At 38.8% G+C, this 20196-nt stretch overlaps 1 protein-coding gene across 1 annotated transcript in view; it reads right to left on the bottom strand.

The window, feature by feature from the left end:
• Nucleotides 1-20196, bottom strand: part of ppp1r9ba (protein phosphatase 1, regulatory subunit 9Ba) — a 54510-nt gene that overhangs the window by 5240 nt on the left and 29074 nt on the right. Inside the window, 8 exon segments of the mRNA XM_041231278.1 lie at nt 130-226; nt 789-1018; nt 2620-2673; nt 2843-2995; nt 7023-7158; nt 13946-14050; nt 17737-17857; nt 18168-18300. Coding sequence (XP_041087212.1) covers nt 130-226; nt 789-1018; nt 2620-2673; nt 2843-2995; nt 7023-7158; nt 13946-14050; nt 17737-17857; nt 18168-18300 — 1029 coding nt within the window.

Raw genomic sequence — 20196 nt, 5'->3', positions numbered from 1 at the left:
CTGTTGGATGTTCAACACATTACCCCCATCTGCTGGACACTTAACACATTACACACACTGGGACCAAAGCAGTTTGGGAAAAGCACACAGGTATCAAAAATCCAGACCAGGATGAAAGTGTTTCTCTACCTTTTCCTGTAGCGTGTCCGTTTCTTCTTTGTGGGCGGCTTCCGATTCCTCCAGTGCTCTTCTCTGGGATGTCTCCTTCTTCAGGAACTCGATTTCCCTGATAAGGAAAGGAAGGCAGGTATGAAAGATCAGTTACGGAAAACAGTTTTAGCAATATTCCTGTTATATGAGTAACCCTTAGCACACCAGTAATCATGCAGACAAAGGATAGACTCTAACAATCCGAACAGTATGTGGTCAAGTGTGGTCATGATTATGTAAGTGGAACTATAGATTGAAGGAGGTTAAGCGACTTGCTCAGGGTAGAACAGTGGACCTCCTGTTTACAAGCCCTTTTCTTTAACCACAGGACCACACAGCCTCCTTATTAATATTTAAATGGCGGCATTACATATATTCCCCTCAGTCACTGCATGAATAATTGTACCACTAAGTTTCCTATCTATGTATCAGTTTTGTAATGCAGATATGTTTTTTTCAAAGTTTTGGCAGGGCAACCTCTCGAACTCACACAATGTTTTATAATGTCTAAAAATGAAAATAAAAAAATGTGACCGAAAGGGGATACACCACAGTTTAGATAAACTGAATCGACTCCGTTGTCAGCTACCCCAGTATCAAAATCTTTCTTGTATATAACAGTTGTCTGTTTCTCTTACTTCTGCTGGTACTCTTTGATGAGCCGCTTGGCCTTGCTGTACTTGCGCTCCAGGGTCTGGTATTGGGCCTGGGTCTCTTTGAGATGCTCGTCCACAGCCTGGCACAGGGTCTGGGCCTCCATCCAGTAACCCTCCAGCTTCTCCATGCGCTCCTTATTATCAGCCACGCTCTGCTCCAGCTGGGCCTTCTCCATCCGCCAGCGCATCTTCTCTTGTTCCGTCGACACCAGCTAGGGGGAGACAGCGAGCACGGTCATCGCAGTGAAGCCAGAAACGGGTGCTTTACCAAAGGGGATGGCTCGGGTACAGTTTGTGTGTTATTAACTTGCTAGATGATTTGGACGGCAGTTAGGGGATCAGTTATTAGTAACCTCTACAGAGGATATTATTTATTTTACTTTTTTCGCATGAAGACATTTAAAAAAAAATGTGTCATCAGGCAGCTTGAAATGAAGGTTGCTGCTCAAAACGAATTTCAAGATTCTAAAATCCAGTTTGTTTTTACAGGACATCTACCTGCTGGATAATGAGCGCTCCACTCCGAACCTGGTTTCCTGAAGTGATCCATTTATAACAGATTTGCAACGCTGCATGTATTATTTCTATAACTGATGAAGGGACCTATGTTGTCTTTAAAATGTTAGTACAAGGTACTAACTTTAACTTTCACAAATAACTAGCATTCTTTTAAGTGTATTCAATGTATGAATAAATACTTATTATATGACTTCCATATGGAGATCTTCTTGATGGTATTATAATAAATTGCCTATCCTAAGCAGATGCCGTTTTTATCAATCAGAAATAAGCCAGCTCTTGCGCCCACTGTGAAGTACTGGCTGTCTGCAGGCAGGGGTACTATCCAATCAGCAGCCTGCTGTGTCTGCTCATTTACATAAAAAAAGAGAGCAATGAATGCAGCAGAACAGCTGTCAATCAGAGCAGCTGAGAGGAGCTATGTTATTTTTCTCTCAAGGATGTGTGCAGCTGCAACTGATGAGTAGAAGAGCTTAAGAGTCTCCCTCTACTCTGCGCTGGTGAACCAGAGAAAGGCAGGCTCTTATCTCACATAACAGCCTCCCCCTGCTCTGTGCTACTGTTTTGAACTGACATTTAATGAGGTACATTTTTTTTTTTTACTTCTGAGACATTTCCTCACTGTAAAACAATACCTCTTTCACATTATTAAAAATAAAAGATTATTTTTCTGTATTTGGATCTGAATTAACGCTTCTGGCACTGCCATTGCTATACTTTGTAAAGCCATTATTTTGTATCCGAACATTAGAAATATGAGTTGTCTGTATTTCTTAATGAGATCACCAATGATTTTAACTATTATAGCCTTGTTTACATGACATACTTTTAATAATGTTTTCAAAATGCACAGGAACATTGCTGAGCCTGTCATCACAGGCGATTTTATTGCCTCTCAGTAACTGCAATTACTTGACAGGGACTTCTAAATTTGGTCTGCATTCACCCCTCTTTGAGTTAGTGCTTGAGTGAGCTGCATGTTAACTCTCTCTCTCTCTCTCTCTCTCTCTCGACAGTTGGTGCAAAGCTGGATTACGCTGCGTGTGGTTTAAAGTTTACAGACTTTTTTGTAACGTAAACAACGAACATCTTCATGAAAAATACAGACTTAAATGTATAAATCAATACTATAATATATTCTCACATTTCATACATGGCTCTCTCATGGCGATTCCCTCAATGGGGGGGGGGGGGGGGGGGGGGTATAATACCACTTGCTTGCACAGCAAAGAATCCACTTAGCAATAGCTTCATGAGTGATGGCATTGAGACACACGTCTAGGCCAGCGCTTACCTTTCTTTTAAGTTGTTGTATTTCAGCCTCAGTGACAGCATGCTTAATCTGGAGCTGTTAAATACACAGGAAACAAACCGTCATAAATTACATCACATATGATTGGTTAAATTTCATTTCACTACCAAGCTTTATCATATCTTTAACACCGCTTTACTATACTATGCTTTTACTATGGTATACCTCTGTTATAGAGGTACTGTGTACAGACCCCTCCGCTCACCTCTTTGAACTTGTGGGCCAGTTTCTCTGGGTCCAGCTCTATGGGGGAGAGCATGTCCTCATTCTCAGCCAGATCAAACACCTCAATGGCCATTTCAGCATTGGGGAACATGGGACTCATCTCATCCTCCTCATCTGTTGCGTACTCCCCAGTCTGAGAGGACACCAAACAAACACACACACACACACGCAACAGTCAGCTTGTTGCGAATGAAGAGATATTTGCCACAGTACAGATCTGAAGTAGCAACAATTCATTGATTAATCGATTACTGCTCGCCACGGCTTTATTGTGCGAGTGTAACGGGCAGAGGCTGGGCACAGACCTGCAACCCCGCACACTGCAAGCAAGGCTCTTAACCACAAAAAGAGCCGGACTCATCTGCATTTATGGTTTTAGTTATTAACCTCATCTCAGCGACAGGGGACAGAATCCGTAATGGCAGTATATCACACAACACTGCCTGTTACACAAGCCCTGGTGCCCCTTGCGCATTTCTAGATTAAAGCTCTTCCGTCTGTATTTGAGATATGGCAGAATCTACTGAAATAATCATACGTCTTCTTGCTTTTTAGGAATAAAGCTGTCAAAATGCATGTTATATTGTGTGTTTATATTCTCATGCATGTTTTGAGTTGCATTTAAATACTTTTCTAAAGGGCTTCGTAACAATAAAAGGGTTCTCAATACATTAAGCATCCAGTATTTGATTTGGAAATTGCTTGCTGAATGCAACTTTGAACACAAATAGCAGAAATTAAAGTTAGCAGTTACATGGCTGTAGAGAAATTAGTTAAGATAAATGACCTCTTACAGTAATTTATGGACCGCTAAAGGAGTGCTAACCTATGCATTAAAACTAATTCTTACCTCGTATTAGATTTATTAACATTATTGCTGCCTCCCTTTTATTGTGCTAGGAGTTCTTAACTGTTTTTAGGGTAGTCTACTTTTTTAAATGCAAATCTATAGATAAAATTGCATCCTTTGCTTTATAGCACACCACATGGTCCGATAGCAGAATGACACGGGAGAGAGTCTGAATACAACATGAAGTGATTCCAATAGTAACCATGACTGTTTTAGGCAGAATAGCCTGTAGTTTAAAGTTTTATGTTTGGTCTAATAATGTTAGAAGAAACTTCAGGGAATTCAAGGGCAAACATTTAGTGTTTTTTAATGTCTTAACACTAGACGACTCTCAGTGTCTTTAATAATATGCTTGATTGCATTTGACTTGACTACACTGATTTGACTACCATCTGAAGAAAAATTATCTAGCTGTTTGACAGATTTATCTTAATTAGTTTTAATTTGTTATTTCACATATGATTAAACTGTGTATTACATCATGGAACAGGATTCTTTGAGTGTGACAGTACAAATTACTTTTCATGAAATTATTCATTTTAATGTCTAACTTAGAAACTACACCTTCAAACCTCTGCATTGTGTTCTATGGCCAACCAGTCCATGCAGTATCCACAGTTTTCCACAAGATGGAAGCAGAGAGCTTTCATGTTTTTTTAGTGTATAGCTTCCGTTTCCTATTGCATATAATCGACCAGCTATCAGCACAGAGGGGTTTTAAGCAAGTAAGCCTAGCTGCTTTAATTTCCCACACTGCATTGCTCTCCGTTTCCAGACACACAAATCAATAAGAACTGAATTCTGTGGAGATATTTTGAGCCGTAAATGGGATTTTTATCGTCTTGCCAAGTCATTCTGACTTGGAAAAAAGCTTTTGTGTAGACACTGGGCTTTTTCAGCAGTTCCGCAGAACTGCCTTAAATCGATAACACTTATCCCATGAAAGAGAGACGAGAAGAGAGAAGATCTAGTATTCTGTATCCAATCAGAAATGTACAGATATACAATCAAGCACCAACAGTGATTCCTAAAATTTGCTTAAAATAAAAAAACATTTTATACTGTTTTGGATCAATAGAATTAGAATAAGGTGTAAAATGAATTAATTGTGACATTTTCCACATGCTAAAGTAGAAATTGCATATATTAATAACATGTTCTAAAAGCATGTTATTTTATGAATCCTTTATTTTATGAGTATGACATATCAAATAAAGGTTTAAGGCATTTCACATTAAAAGACCCATCTCCCCACAACCCTGTGTTGAACAGAGCAGCTGCTAATAGAACCGTAGCCCAGTAACATGTCCTCAAAATCCCTCACATCCAGCCCTGTGTCCTGGTCAAGACACCTCCCAGCTGGGGGAGTGGTCCCTGGACGGCCTCCCCCAGCACAGGCCATCTGCTCACTCCAGAGGATCCCTGTGCTCCCTTGAATTTTTTATTAAACGACTTTCCTAAATAAAAAGGCCCTTGAGATGAGCAAGAGGCCTAATTGCAAAATTAAAAGGAAAAAATGCCCCGTCCCCCGCCCCCGCCCCCGGAAGCAGAGGGGTAACTCCAGTCCAAAGCCACATCAAACACTGGCAAAGAGAACAGTTTCAGACCACAGGACTGGAAAAGCCTTCCAGAACAGCCCACAGCAGAATATCTACACGAAACTGGCTAGGGAAATGCATTCAGAATTCAAACTGCCACAAGCACAAACAATCACGAAAAATGATGTTTTTGACTACAAAAACTACTGCAATAATACTACTAATGATGATAATATTATAATATTATATTATATATTTATTATTATTATTACTAAGGGAATAAAAAAAAATATTTCGTTTTATAAAGCAAAAGTAGGGTTGAAATCCCAAGAAAGAAAGGATATATATATATATATATATATATATATATATATATATATATATATATATATATAATAATATTTTTATAACGTAAAATATTTTGGTGTAAAAACCACATGTAAATGAATTTACTTAAAGTGTATCATAACACACACACACACACACACACACACACACACACACACACACATATATATATATATATATATATATATATATATATATATATATATATATATATATATATATACATATATATATATAGTGATTGAGCAACCACTCACTCACCCTCGTTGCTCCTTTCAAACAGACCCAGCATGCAGGGAAACTGAGTTTTTTAAGGGCTATTTTTAATTATACAAAAATAAAACAAAACCAAATGAAAAATAAACACCTAGCTCCTTTTTGAGCACACTGACTGCTTTCTTTAAATACCCTGCACCTGGCTCTAATTTACAGTGTTAGCCAGGGGCAGGTGATTATTAAACAATACAACAATTAACAAATGTAATTAAACAATAAGCAAACAATTAAAAGTACTTTTCTGGCAGGGAGGAGTTTAACCTCCACCCCTGTCTTATCACAGTAGTTTTAAGAGTTTACTGCGGTTAATGTTCATATATTTGGGTTAGCGAAGAAAATCTTAAAGAAGGGTTGCGACACAAAGCTCACCCAAGAAGCTCACACAGAAAGAGATGTGCAGAAAACTCTAAACTGACTCTGTTTAAAATTACAATATTCTACCACTGGGTGTTATCAATAAAAAGTATGTGAAATTAAAAACTGGTAACTGGGAACAGCTTGAATGAAAATCACACTTTTCCAATACAACTTCAAGCCCTGACTCCAATAAACCAGTGTTGGCCTAAATCTCAGTGATTGAGGTGAAGCACATATAGAGGCGGGAAACTGGTATTAAACTTAATTTTAAAGGGGAAGTGATATGATGAATTTGGTGCACATCTCTGTGGCAAGCTCACACAGAGTGTCGAACCCGGGAGGGCAGGGCCCAGTTGTTGTTGTTATTGAGGTTGAGGGAGTGCAGGTTGCAGGGGTGAAGCTCCAGCTAACATGGGTAGGAAAACAGATCAAAACCCTGCAGAGAAGGAGGTGAGGGCAAAACACAACAAACAAACCCATGAGGTAGCACACATTGGAGCTGCTGTACCCACCGTCACACGCCACCTACTGCAAATGCACTGTGTGTATATAAATCGTTTCCCTTTATGATTAATACAGCAATACGCCTCCCTACCTATACTGGAGCACATACCCTAACTAAACATATTACCTGCCATTCAGTCTTGGTCCTGCAGAGACTGATCATTATGCTGAATGGTGTAGCGGATTAGTGGATCCATTATTTTTACTTGGGCCTGCTGGAAGCCAGGGCTCCGCAGTTGGCAGGGTGCCCCGTAACCCTTCATTATGGGGATTATGTTTATCCTTACCTCGTCCTCATTGTCCACATACTGGGCATAGCGCTGCTCCATCATCTCCCGCTGCCAGCGCTCCTGCTCCAAGGTCTGCTGAATCAACTGGGCCACTTCACTCTGCTCCCCCGGCTTCTCCCGGCCAATCAGGAACCTGCAAGCGCACGGGCAGGGCAGGTTACAGACAGGGGTGCTGTTCCAAAGTGTTTAAACTTTAGGATTAAACACAACACAATCAGAGCAAACTGGAGAGACCAAATCCTAAATGGGGTACCGGTCAAAGCGATTTGATCTCGTTGTGCTGAAAGAAAACAGACAGGGCTGATTTTAAATAGCATTCAACCTGGTCTCACTGGTGGGTGGAAACGTGGCATGTGAGTAGGGAATGAGATTTAGAGGACACTGAATGATCGTTCGTGGGGTTTTTATTCACCGCGGGAGAATGCAACATGTTTATGTAAGGACATCTTCCTAATATTCTGTATGTGTTTTTCTTTTTAATAAATCAATGAATTGAGGGATTATTTTACCTGGCAGATCTTTACTTTTATTGTCAACATGATGCGGATTCATTTCAAACTCTGTTTATGGACTCTTTGCAACTGTCGGTAAGTGGCATTTCTTGGCCAAACTCGTTTTCAAAGTAATCCACTTAAGTGTAACAACATACTTGTCAGGGCTAGTTTAAATGTGTCTTTGCTTACATTCCAATCCGGTGTTGTGCTGCTGAAAGTCAAGATGAAGCTACGCTTCAGTAGTTAAGTGGAATAACAGAAATGTATCCCACACTAGATATACCCACGCCTGTGGTATAATTGCTGGTTCTCGCACTAGTGCTCAGAGGTGAGGCTGCTATCGTTCCACCATCAAACAAGGCTGTATCTCAGTTAGGCTCAGCAGGGTAAAGACACGAGCCAAAGGTAAAGTAGCAGGTTTTCACATTGTCTCCTGCGCTCTGTGATTTATTTTGGGGAAAAAAGAAAAGCATCTTTTTTTTTTTTTTTTTTTTTTTTTTACAAAACACAAACATAAACTCATTTTGCAAGGTCAATATTGTAATTTACAGGCTGAAAATATTCCCCATAGAAACATAAAACAAATACTGTCAAAAAATTTGAATAGCTCTTCAAATAGACTTAGCAAAAATGGTGATAACAAGTTGAGTGGAGCTGTGAAAAAAACGTGTGAAAAAAGCATTTAAACAGTATTGGAATAACAAATATTTCTCTTTTGCTCAGGAACTCAGAAGAGTACTAGATATTTATTACAGTAGGGTTAATAAAACGTATTTTCTATATACAGTACATGTACAAGGAAAACTGTAAACCTACAAACTATAGTGTTCTGTTATGCTGTGTTATGTTGTGCTACCATATTTGTCAGAACATTTCATTACTGTACAGCAACTTAGTGAAACCAAAAGTGACTGTAACCAAAAGTGATATAATCAGATGCTTATCCCCATTGCCTCCCATTGCATTCTAGCTGGGAAATTTCAAAGTAGTGATAACTGGAATTAACAGGAGTTAAGCTAGCTTGAATACATAAATAAATACAAGGAATTTGGAAGTGTTGAAAAGCACTTTTTCTCCTGATGAAAAAAAGCAGTCCAGGTTTTTGCTTCAACCCTGGAATTCATTAACATTTTAAAGAGGTCAATCTGATATCAATTCACATTTGTGTGTAATTTGGCCACCTCAATTCAATTGCTCACACATTTGCGTGAGTCTTAAAAGGCTTCGTCCAGTTCTTACAAGTTGGGTTTAAAAAACAGTAACAGAATTTTGAAATGCTGAGGCCCGAATCCGTTGATAGTGACATTCTCAGCTTCTGTGAATTAATGAAAGGTGACGGACAATGACACTGGCTATAGTCAGGTAGGGACCATGAACGTTTCCCCTTATGGCCTTGCAAACAAGCAAGCGCCCTTAAAACCTGACCGGTTTGAGAAGCTTGTTTCGTTAGCTAGCATTAAACAACTAAATGATGGCACAATTTTCAGTTGTTTCCCTGCCTCCTCCCCTCCCCCCTCCCCCCTCCCCCCTCCCCCCTTCCTTTCTCTCGACAACCAGCTGTTGGCTCACAGGTCCACCCCAGGGGGGAAGATTCCCCTTACTTACAGTCGGACGGACCCCCCCCCCCCTCCCCCGTACCTCCTCCCCAACTGCTGGGGTGGTGACTACCAGGCAGAAAGGACACATATGGTGAGCAGGCTGGAGTGAGGGGCGGGCAGCTACTGCAGGATTGTGGTGCAAAACAACACTGCCGCTGACACCAGCAGAGACTGTGACTGCAAGCTGCTTCTGGCTGGGAATGCAAGCAAAATCCCCACAGATGCACCAGTGCAGTGTCATACTCTGCTGGAACAAACCCTCTGCATCTCTGAATATCTCTAGTGTTATCTATTACCTTTGAATGCATTTTTGATTAGCACTAGCACTGACTCTGTAGCAATCGTTGTTGCTAACAAGAGCACTGTTGCTTGTGCACATTGGCCTGTACAAAATATTCTTGTTCCATGGTGATTAGCACTTAACATGGAGGTTCGTGGTGTGTTCTTTTTATGCACAAAGAAAAAGAAAGTAGGTTTAAATCCAAATTAAACAGCTTAATTTGGAAAATTACAGAGATATTTTTTATTTAGCAGATGGCTTTATCCAAGGCCACTTACAGAGACTAGGGTGTGTGAACTATGCATTAGCTACAGAGTCACTTACAACAACGTCTCACCCGAAAGACGGAGCACAAGGAGGTTAGGTGACTTGCTCAGGGTCACACAGTCAGTCAGTGAGCCAGAATTTGAACCGGGGACCTCCTGGTTACAAGCCCCCTTTTCTTTAACCAGCAGACCACAAAGCCTTATAATGGAGGAAGATTTTACTCCCATAGGCCCTTTGGATAATGTAGGTAAACTGGACTGTCAATAACATGCTTTTTGATGAAGATAAATGTAGTAAACAGACACAGAGGAATCATATTTCTCTAAAACTGAACATGACTGTGGTGATATTACATACAGTACACAGTGTGGAACATTTTCAACAACTATCTATCCGGTCATTTTTTATATGGTTAAAGGGAGTGTCTGACCACTTACTACACATGCAAGGATTTCTTCTCAGTTGGGTAAATCTGGGTTAAATCAGGCTTCTGTGACAGCAGTACTCTGAACTCCACGCTGTCATTAGGAGTTTTGACTGGTCATAAACAAAACTTGAGCGAAGCCTATCACATTACTGGTTTATTTGCAACCGTTTACCTTCTTTTTGGATTGCTATACATCTCTATCCATACTTGTAAGGACAAATGCAACTGGCTATTTCTTACCTGTCTCTGGTATATCGTGAGATGTGCACAGTAAAAATAGAACTGGAAGATATGGAAGAAAGTAATTACATTTTCATACAGATAATAATTTCATATGGGCTTATTAAACACTGTGCCAGGGAGGGAAAAACAATGTAAGTGACATATATTCAATTTCATGTGCTTTCATCCTATATTGGTGATCACAAGAACAATACACTACATTTTTTATAGTAGGGGGTCAATTCTCCCCTTGGTCTGTACCTCGTGATGTTCTTGTGGGTTTGTTTCTGTGTGAGGCCGACACTTTTTTCTGCTGGTTCTGTATTTTATAATTATTATATGGTGCTTGTTCTGCAGCATATCTCTATTATGATGTGCAAGCACATGTGTTTTGTTGGCTAAACCGGTCGAGGTCTTTGTATTGCACTTTGTTCTTGCTGCAGCACTGGAGGTATTTTCCACCACTTTGAAAATGTCTCATCTCTCTAGATGACTGCACAGGAACTTAAGTAATAACTACATTGCAGAAACTTTAAAACTAAATGATATATGCGATAATCCAGTTAGAACTGCGCTCCTTGACACTAATCCCTGACATGTATTGTGTGGTATAGAAAAGTTGCAAACTACTGCTGCAGTTTGTTACAATGTTTTGGATTTCTTTGAAGAAGGCTGGTATCATTGAAGTACGGGAAAATCTCCAACAATTTGAAACACAATGCAGACTCGTCTTATCGAGAAAATGCCACTCTGGCCCTCCTGTTTGACATTGTTATGGCAGGTAAAAGCAATGTAATTCTGGAGAAATAACACTATTGATTTAGATCACTTATTAAGGAAATCATACAGATCAATAGCAAGTTAATGGTCCATGACTATGAGCAATACATATTGAATTTTAATTAAACAATCTGTGTGTATTAAGAAAATGTGTGTTGGAAGTTATTGCTCTATATCATATGTGCCCTACTTTTATGATTTTTATCACCTTGAAACTGTCTTCTTCGTATCTAACTTTAGCTCCAGTATGCCCTTGCAGTATTCCCAATACTAAACCTGAAAATGTATGTAAGTAACAATCTTCGCAACGGATATAAATAAAGGTGACCATGAATGTCTTTCCCCTGTGGTGTGATCTACATGGAGATCGCACAACAGATTCTCTGACGAAGAGACTAACAATTGTGTAGAATTGTGTGCTGCTTTTGTGATGTGGACTAATGTCCAACAGGGGGCTAGGTTGAGACCACCAAACTCATATCAATTGTGACTTGAGCCGGATTTGAACCCAGGGCTCCAGAGGTGGCAGGCATGACAAGCTACAACTGACTGTTGCTTTATATAAAAACAAGGCACATGTTTTGAAATGGTTGCCTACGCGAGGTGTGCAGTTTCAGTAACACTTACTGTTTCCTTCCAAACAAATCCTCTTTTTTAAAAACACTGTCGCTTGCTGGGGCTGTAGGTCTTGAGAAATGGTATCCCATGGTTACCCTTCTGCACTTCCTGTTCTGCCCCATGTCCACTCTTGATTAGGGGTTCCATTTCCTGTCCCTCACGTAAAACAAGGAGACGGCAGGTTCTGCTTAAATGACTCATTCGTCATTGTGAAAGAATAAATTATAGTTTCCTGAAAAAGCTCAAGCCTGTGTACTGTGCTCTGCAGAAGCAGGGCTAATAATAAAATGCTGAAATGAAACAGCGTGCTTCCTTCTTGAGCTGAGAAGAAAAAACAATCTACAGTCTGGTGGCCATTAGAATCGACGCCCACTATTAAAACATAAGAACACAGGAAAAGATTGAGAGTGAGGCCATTCAGCCCATCAAAGCGCGTCCATTGTTACCCATTTCAGTATTATTCACTGGAAGCATACACAAAGCATACACTGAGTGATGCATACATTTACAGGACAACGTCACATATCCAACCCCCTGTGGACTGGGGTATAGGCGGATATGTGAAAAAGACGGATTTGCAAACATCTACAGAAAAAGCATTTACACATTCATGCATAGGTTAGTGAACAAAAACAACAAGCAAACTGCTTTAAACATGGGGAAATTATTTGCTTTAAAAGTAAGCAAACGTAAACAAGATTAATTAGGCTACAAATACACAGTGCTGCTATGCGGTTTGCTATAAGCCACCTCCATGCGAAACTTAAAAAAAAATACAAATACAAAACAAACGGTAAATGCACAGTAACCTGCAACTGATGGCTTCTTTCTTCACTCTAGAGGTCCCTGCCTCCCCGGTTCTTTCTTAATATCTCTGTCACGGTACTTTGCGCTCCTTCTTGATATTGCCAACAGCCAATAAGCAGCTCGGTTTGAATACCGATTCGAATTTTAAACAATTTTAAACGAGCCATTACTCTCGTAGCCTACTTTTAATATTTATTTATTTATATAGTGAGGCGATTAATTGACACTCGGAGACATCACAGTTTCAAAAGTCGTGGTAAACAGTCAAGCGCTGCACAGTAAATTCATTTTATTTAGGACATTAAAAATAAAGCATGCTTTTTGTTTGTTTTTGTTTTTTTTAAATCCAAACATATTTTCTTTAAGAGGTAAGGTAAGAGAGGTAAGGTCTCTCCATTCAAGATCTTTAACACTATATAATATTATATATATATATATATATATATATAATATATATATATATATGTAATATAATTTTCAATAATGTAAAATGTATTATTGCAGAAAACCACCATAGAACTGAGTAATGATGCTGTATTTTTTGATTGAATCCAGAGTTCTGGGGCCAGGAGTAAACCGCTGGATAACAGATTACTTTCCAGTACGTTTCTGTGTCTTCCCCTCTCCTGTCTGAACTCAGCTACCCCTCATCGACTTTTTAGGAGCTCCCTTTCTCTAAAGGTGACAAACTGTTCAGCTCCTGAGCAGCCAGAGAATTAACTCAAATAAAGAAAAAAATATATGAAATACATTTAATTGAATAGAGGCACCGAATGATAAATAATGAATAAAGCACAGCGATGACAGGCCAGAGAAGAGAGATGGAACAAACCAAAGACAAAAGGAACCTGGTTGGGAAATACAATCTCTGGTTTTGAGTGAAAGAGAGAGGAGAATATTTACAGTCAGTAATTAGGTACGACAAAAGTCAGCCTTTCCCAAACCCTGTTCAACTAGATTTTAAAGATTGGATATTTGTTGTAGGAATTATTGGAGATTTGGGGCTTCACATGATCAGCTGTGCAGTATATAAGATCCAGTGCAGTTACATATTAGGTCATAAAACAATTAAAAGCCAAGATTGTTTAGCATTTGAATAGGGCATGACAGTGGGTTAGTCAGAGAATCTATATCCCAATTAGGAATTACATATTTCTGCTCTGACAGTGTAGCTGGCAGTTACTGATATGGGAAGACATTGGCAGCAGAGGTATATGAAACATACCTGGGCCAGAAATCACAGATTACTTACCTCCTCCTGGAACTGTCTTCATTCGCTCTTCCTACCATAAAAAACTAGTGTACGAACATTCTGTTGGATGTCCTGACTGTGCAAGTTTTTTAGATTTCCTTACGCTTGTCTTGAAACCAAAATGAAATGAAACTAAGAAAAAACTCCCAAAGAAAGCAAGCAGCTTTATCCTCACCTGACTTGGCCCTTGGTGTTTCTCAAGACAGACGCGGCGAAACTCTGAGTGACTCCAACCAGGCTTGTCCCATCCACCTCCACGATTAGATCATTTACTTGGATTCTGCCGGAGAGAGAACAGAGACGGAATGGCACACAGGAATATTGAGAGGCTCCTGGATCTGCTTTAGTTTTTATTAATGAAGATAGGAAGCAGGTATGCCTTGCTAACGTTTACATAGGATTGGGATATTGAAGACTTCTAATGTTTGTTTTATTACCAGCGCACAATTTTTGTTCCCTTCTATTAGTGAGTTCACTTTGCCTTTAATTAATACAGTTAGGAGATAAAACTATAAGTTAACCAGACAAATATTTTGGCTAGTGCCTTCTCTGGTGTACAATACTGATTGAGAGTTTTTTAAGTTTTGGCTGATAAATACATTTTAAGATGCCTAAATACACCCACAGCTGTCACAAGACACTATACAAATTGGTTGTTGTTAATAATAAACTAATAAACAAATACATAAATAAATGCATGAATGGTCAGATTAACACTTTGACATTTTGTACAAGTGCTATAGTAAGATTTCAGATCTGGACCTTTGATCGATTAAAAAATAATTGATCGATTAATCTTGTCTACCTGAGTGCGTAATCAAAAAACAATGCACGAAAACAAAATTATATATATATATATATATATATATATATATATATATATATATATATATATATATATATATATATATATATATATATATATATAGATCAATTAATAGTGATCAAATGTTTATTGAGGTGAACACAAAAACATAATTTTAAATACAATACAATACAATAATTCCCAAAGTTTTACATTTTCACCCCTCTCCTCCCCACCCTCCACAAAGGGCCTCCCTAACTAATACCAGTCACTGGAGAAGGATTAATCAAAGACCTCATGGAGTCTGCAGCCGATCTCCAGGCCTGCACAGTCCTCTCCCCATCGACACGGACCCGAGCAGTAGAAAGATATAAATTTATTCCATATAAATTACATCAAGAAAGGCGAGGGTCCATTGACGGTAGGGGAGGGAATGCGGAGGTTGCCAGCAAATAACTATATATTTTTTTTGCTGCTGTGAGACCAGCCAACCAGATCTGTTTCTGCTGTAATAACAGATCAAGGGATGAGTCAGTAATAACATCTTAGCACAGCAAGGGATTTTCTTCTCAAGAACAGTGGACAAAGCTGAAGAGACCCGATCCAAAAACACAGCCAACGAAAAATAAATCTTTGAGGAGATTTCAGGACGGTACTTCTAAAGACCTGGCTAAAGGACTTTGCAATATTTGCTCATTGCTGCTTTCCTTTCACAGCATGACTACAAGTTTATTGTATCATCTTAGTCGCAAGTAATTATTATTCTTTATTTTTATTCAACATATTTCAAATGCTATCAGAAAATGCACATCTATATCACACTTTTTCTTCAGCTAACTAAAAGAAAATAACCTCAGTAAATTACATTTTTCGTCATCTAACCTAAATAAAAAAGCACTCAGTCCTTTGTTAGACTGAAAATTCAAAGACAGAAATTATTTAATTACTCACATTTTCAAACTGTCAAATTACATGTTAGTAAACACATGTATATTAAACATTTAAACATTAGCTGGCATTATGAAACATTTGCAGTAAATAGCATTATGTTAATAATTTGTATTACATGGAATTCTCTTTTAATACAATTTCATCTCACTAGCAAAGAGGTGTGATTAATTGATTAATAGATCAGATAATTAATCGATCAATAGAAAATGTCAAGATTAAACCCCCTAATATATATATATATATATATATATAAGCAATCATTTTTTTCAAAAGCATGTCTTGGTAGTGTAAATCCCTAAGTTTGAAAAGAAAGGGTTAATTACGTCAGTGTCTGTCAGCACATCCTATATCCCCCGCAGGTACAGCGCTGCCCTCCTGCTTATGGCCCTGTTCCTACCCTTCTCTGCAGCACTCTGCATTGTGCAAGAAAGCAGAGCTCTCTTAACACAGCAGCTGTGGTGCAGATAGAGGGAAGCGGGGGAGAGCCAACATAGCAATCCTCAGGAAGTGGTTTACTGACACTGAGGCAAGAGAAGGCACAGGCAGAGCCACTGCTGGTTTCCACACTAAATAAACTCTCATCAGTGAAGTGTGAGTTACAGTGTATTTGTTGGTGTACAGCAAAAAACTTTTTTTTTTTTTGTCCAACCAAACAATACAAACAATTCACACAGTTGTTTACACCACAATTTCTCGATTCCTTGTGAAACACATAAGGATGGGAAGTGGAAGGGGGCGTATTCTAAACAGCTGTGGATAACAAAGCTGGAGGACTGCTAAACCTTATAAGAGTGTAGTATAGCAGAAGCATAGCAAAGTGTGATAAAGCTCAGTGATAGAATAGCAATCTAATGTATAGTTTCTCCATAATGGCCATATTCCTAGAGCATTAAAATCTGCAACCAGTAATGTTACAAAATTCCCAATGATAATCATTCAGTAACCATGGCTACTGTTCAGTAAAGGCCTGTTCAGATGCAGTCGTCCCCCGTAACCCCCCCCCCTGTGTGAGCAGAGCACTAGGGTGCATTTCACTCAGTGTCTCCGGACTGACCTGAGGCCTCGCAAATCCTTCACACCTTGTGTATGTAACCCTACTTTTCACTTTGCATTATTCAGAACATTGACGAGGGAATTCAGTTACAGTCAAGGCTATAAATAGCTTCATACTGTCCAAAATAACACCGAATCAATGGATTACCAGGCTCTCCATACAATATGCTTCCTGGACTGCCCACATGGTGATGTAAACAGCTCAGCATCACCCTTGTTTAGATGAGTTCCTCACAGTCTTTTCAAAGACAGGGGCCACCTTGCCATTCAAGGATTGTTTTCAGCGGACCAAATATATATATATATATATATATATATATATATATATATATATATATATATATATATATATATATATATTTATTGTACTACAAATATATAACAAATATATTAGATACTGAGAACATTTTAATTTGTAACAAAACAGTGAATTCAAGTTATAATCCGATGGTCAGTTTATTACCATGGGACTTTTGGGGATATCTCAGGGACTATCTGGGATATCATAGATCACAGGTCTGTAGTTATGTAGCGTGAAACTTAAGATTTTGCTCCAAATTTGAATAATTATAAATAATTTTGTTTAATTGAATAGTTTACAAGGAGACAAGTAGTGCTGTTGTGCTTCATTGGTTTAGTGGTGTGTGGAGATTAAATGAGAAGCAGGAGTTGAAGCATGAGAAACATGATAAGAGCTCAGGTCCTTTGTGCAGAATCTCCCCAGGGTAAAGGTCAGGAATTGTGGGCTAGCAAAATCGCCCCCCCCCCTGATCTGGTTAACTCAATTCAGGGTTCATTTGTCAATGGAGGCTAGATACTGCTGGCCACAAGCTGTTGTTGCCTCTTAGCTGATCAATCTTGTAGTGTCCGATATTTAATACAATGACGACAGATTTACTGGGCTTTTGCTCTGGCACACTAAGCTGATGAATGTTAAATGAATATATTTATAATGCAAAATGATTCGTATCCTCCAGCTGACTAAAAAAGTAGGCAAAATAATGAGTCTGTATTCTAGTTTGCTAAATAATCCATTTTAGTTCTACAATAAATCCAAAACTCTGGAAAAGAATGCATTACAAATTGAAAGACTCAAAAACTTGATGAGCATTCGTACTGTACATCTGTCCCAGGAACAGACCCCCAAACCGACTCACCTGTCGTCCCGGTGAGCGGCCCCTCCCTCAGTCACAGTCTTCACGAAGATGCCTAGTTTCTCCAGGCCCATGTCAGCACCGGCCCCCATCCCAATAATACTGATGCCCAGACCATCTCCATCTGTAGAGAGTCAAAACAAAGCAGGACTTTACAGCACACATCCACAGCCAAAGCAACACCTAGACCGGGGCTGTCCCACACCGGAATCAAGGCAGGATCCCACCCCGGAATCAAGCCAGTTAATTTATCAGTGGAGGTGTCGTACGCTGTGATCAAAACGGGACTCTAAACTCAGTATCATGGTGCCTGTTAGGAATCAACAGTGTTTTCAGACGTATACATACAATGGGATCTCAAAAGAAACTATTTTATTTTATTGCATTTATACATGTTTCTTATCATCAAAGTTTTTGGTCCCTAAGACGGTTACCTTTCTCCAGCTCCACGGGGAACAAGTCCAGCCTCTCTACCCTCTTCTCCAGTTCATACTCAGCCGAGGCAGCCATGGGGTCAACATCATCATTCCGGCGGTCGTAGTCCTCATTGCAGTAAGTGGTGAACACCTGGAGGGAGGAGGAGGGGAGCAGGCTTAGGAAGGGACTACAGGCAAGACAAAAGAATAAACCATCTCGGCTGGTCCTTTCTTAGCACACTATTTGCCCCTGCTGAGAGGATCTCATTTAATAAGACACAATCTGATTTATTTGTTATAATTCATGGAATAGCTTACAGTCTAGAATACTCCATGAATTATAACTATCTTTAAAAAGTGCTTCCTAAACTATTCAGTATTCATTTAAGCCCTAAATCTGAATTAATGGCTTGAGTTAACTTTATACCAATTAGCATTTTACCAGTTAATTTTATTATTACAGTACACACATATTAAATCACTGAAATGTTTCAGTGTTACAGATTTAAGATCTATTTTCAATGTCTTTGTAACTTTACTGCACCAAATAAAAACCAAGATTTTGGCAGCTTTAATTGCCATTTCAATTGTATTCCTGCTAGGACAGTTTTTTCTGGCTATCTAATATTTTTTGGTTATCTAATGCTGTTGAAAAAATAATAAATGCACACATGCAGACAAATTGCTCTGATTTCTCATTGATCCTGTCGTCTGGATTTAAGACTACAAACTCCAAACGTAATTCGCCTTTCTTGGTGTTAAATTCAACATTGCTAAATATCTGTGTGCATTGCTGATTTTAAAAACGCAATCAACTTGAAACTACTCTACAAATCATAAAACAAGACCTACTTCCTCTGAAAAATCATTATTCAACCATGAAAATATTGTACAAAGAGGTTAAAGAAATCAATCCCGGTCAATCCTTTTAACTGCTCTTATTTGTCGAGAGGTCTATCCCAGTAAGCAGGCGCTGTCCTCCTGCATATCGATCTCTGGGTCCTGTTATTTATGGGATCATTCCATGTCAAATCACCCAAAATCCAGGAAAATCCCCGCCTCAAGATTTAGATTTTGCATAAGATATAGGTCCGGTATGAAACCAGGCCAAATATTTAAACTCAATAATGAAGATTTGCTGAGATACACCCCCTTTTTTATTGGGGGGGGGGGGGGGTAGTCATACTTGAAACACGTTTCATTTTGGAGTGATTTTAAGGATGTAAAAACGATATTTAGAATGTCAATAGCCCTATGAATGTTTCTGTACAGATAGCCAGACAGACTTCATGCAAAATAAGTACCACCGTATTTCTGTATTTCTGTGTTGCTGGGGGCCTTGAAATTGAAAACCTTCTTTACTGTCTGATTTAATGACCCCACAAAAAGGTTTCAGGATGAAAGCATTGAAACTGGCTCCATCTTTGAAGAGCTGAAACCCCTTGTGGGACACAAGTTAACAAACTGACCTTTGGTGGGCTTGTACATGAGGATTTAGAGGTGATAAAATAATTGACTTGGTAATCCAGCCTAATAAATGAACAACATGCATTTATGTTGTTTTGGGTTATATTGTACAACATTAACAAATAGTTTAAACCAAGAGAAACCACAACACATGTATAAATAAATAAACCCATAAAACTAAAACCATAAAATGTGATTTATCTTTCTATACAAGTGGTTTGTCACAGGGCTACAGAGGTACCGTTAACCTCTTATTTCTTCTTTGTTTAAAAACTGATTCTTGGAAAGTTCTGAAACAAGTCTTCATGGGTTATAGATGAGTGTTTGAAAGACTTGTAGTGAAATAATTGACTTAGTAATCAGTCTCCAAGTTTTTCATCAGTAAGCAGTGGTTTTAGAACAGGTCTCATTACTTAGTGCCATCTTTTCCATTATTGAGAAATAACAGAACAATGAGAGGGCAGGTTCCGGTTGTTGTATTATATTAGTGTTAAATCGTATATGATTGTGGGATACTGCAAATTTCACTATGGGTTTCACTGACTAAAATACCTTAGCAAAAGATCAGTAGTGGCTGAAC

Source organism: Polyodon spathula, chromosome 28 (assembly GCF_017654505.1).
Source record: "Polyodon spathula isolate WHYD16114869_AA chromosome 28, ASM1765450v1, whole genome shotgun sequence".
NCBI classification, from domain to species: Eukaryota; Metazoa; Chordata; class Actinopteri; order Acipenseriformes; family Polyodontidae; genus Polyodon; species Polyodon spathula.
The sequence above is the reverse complement of the archived record's forward strand: the minus strand, read 5'-3'. Positions and strand labels throughout refer to the sequence as shown.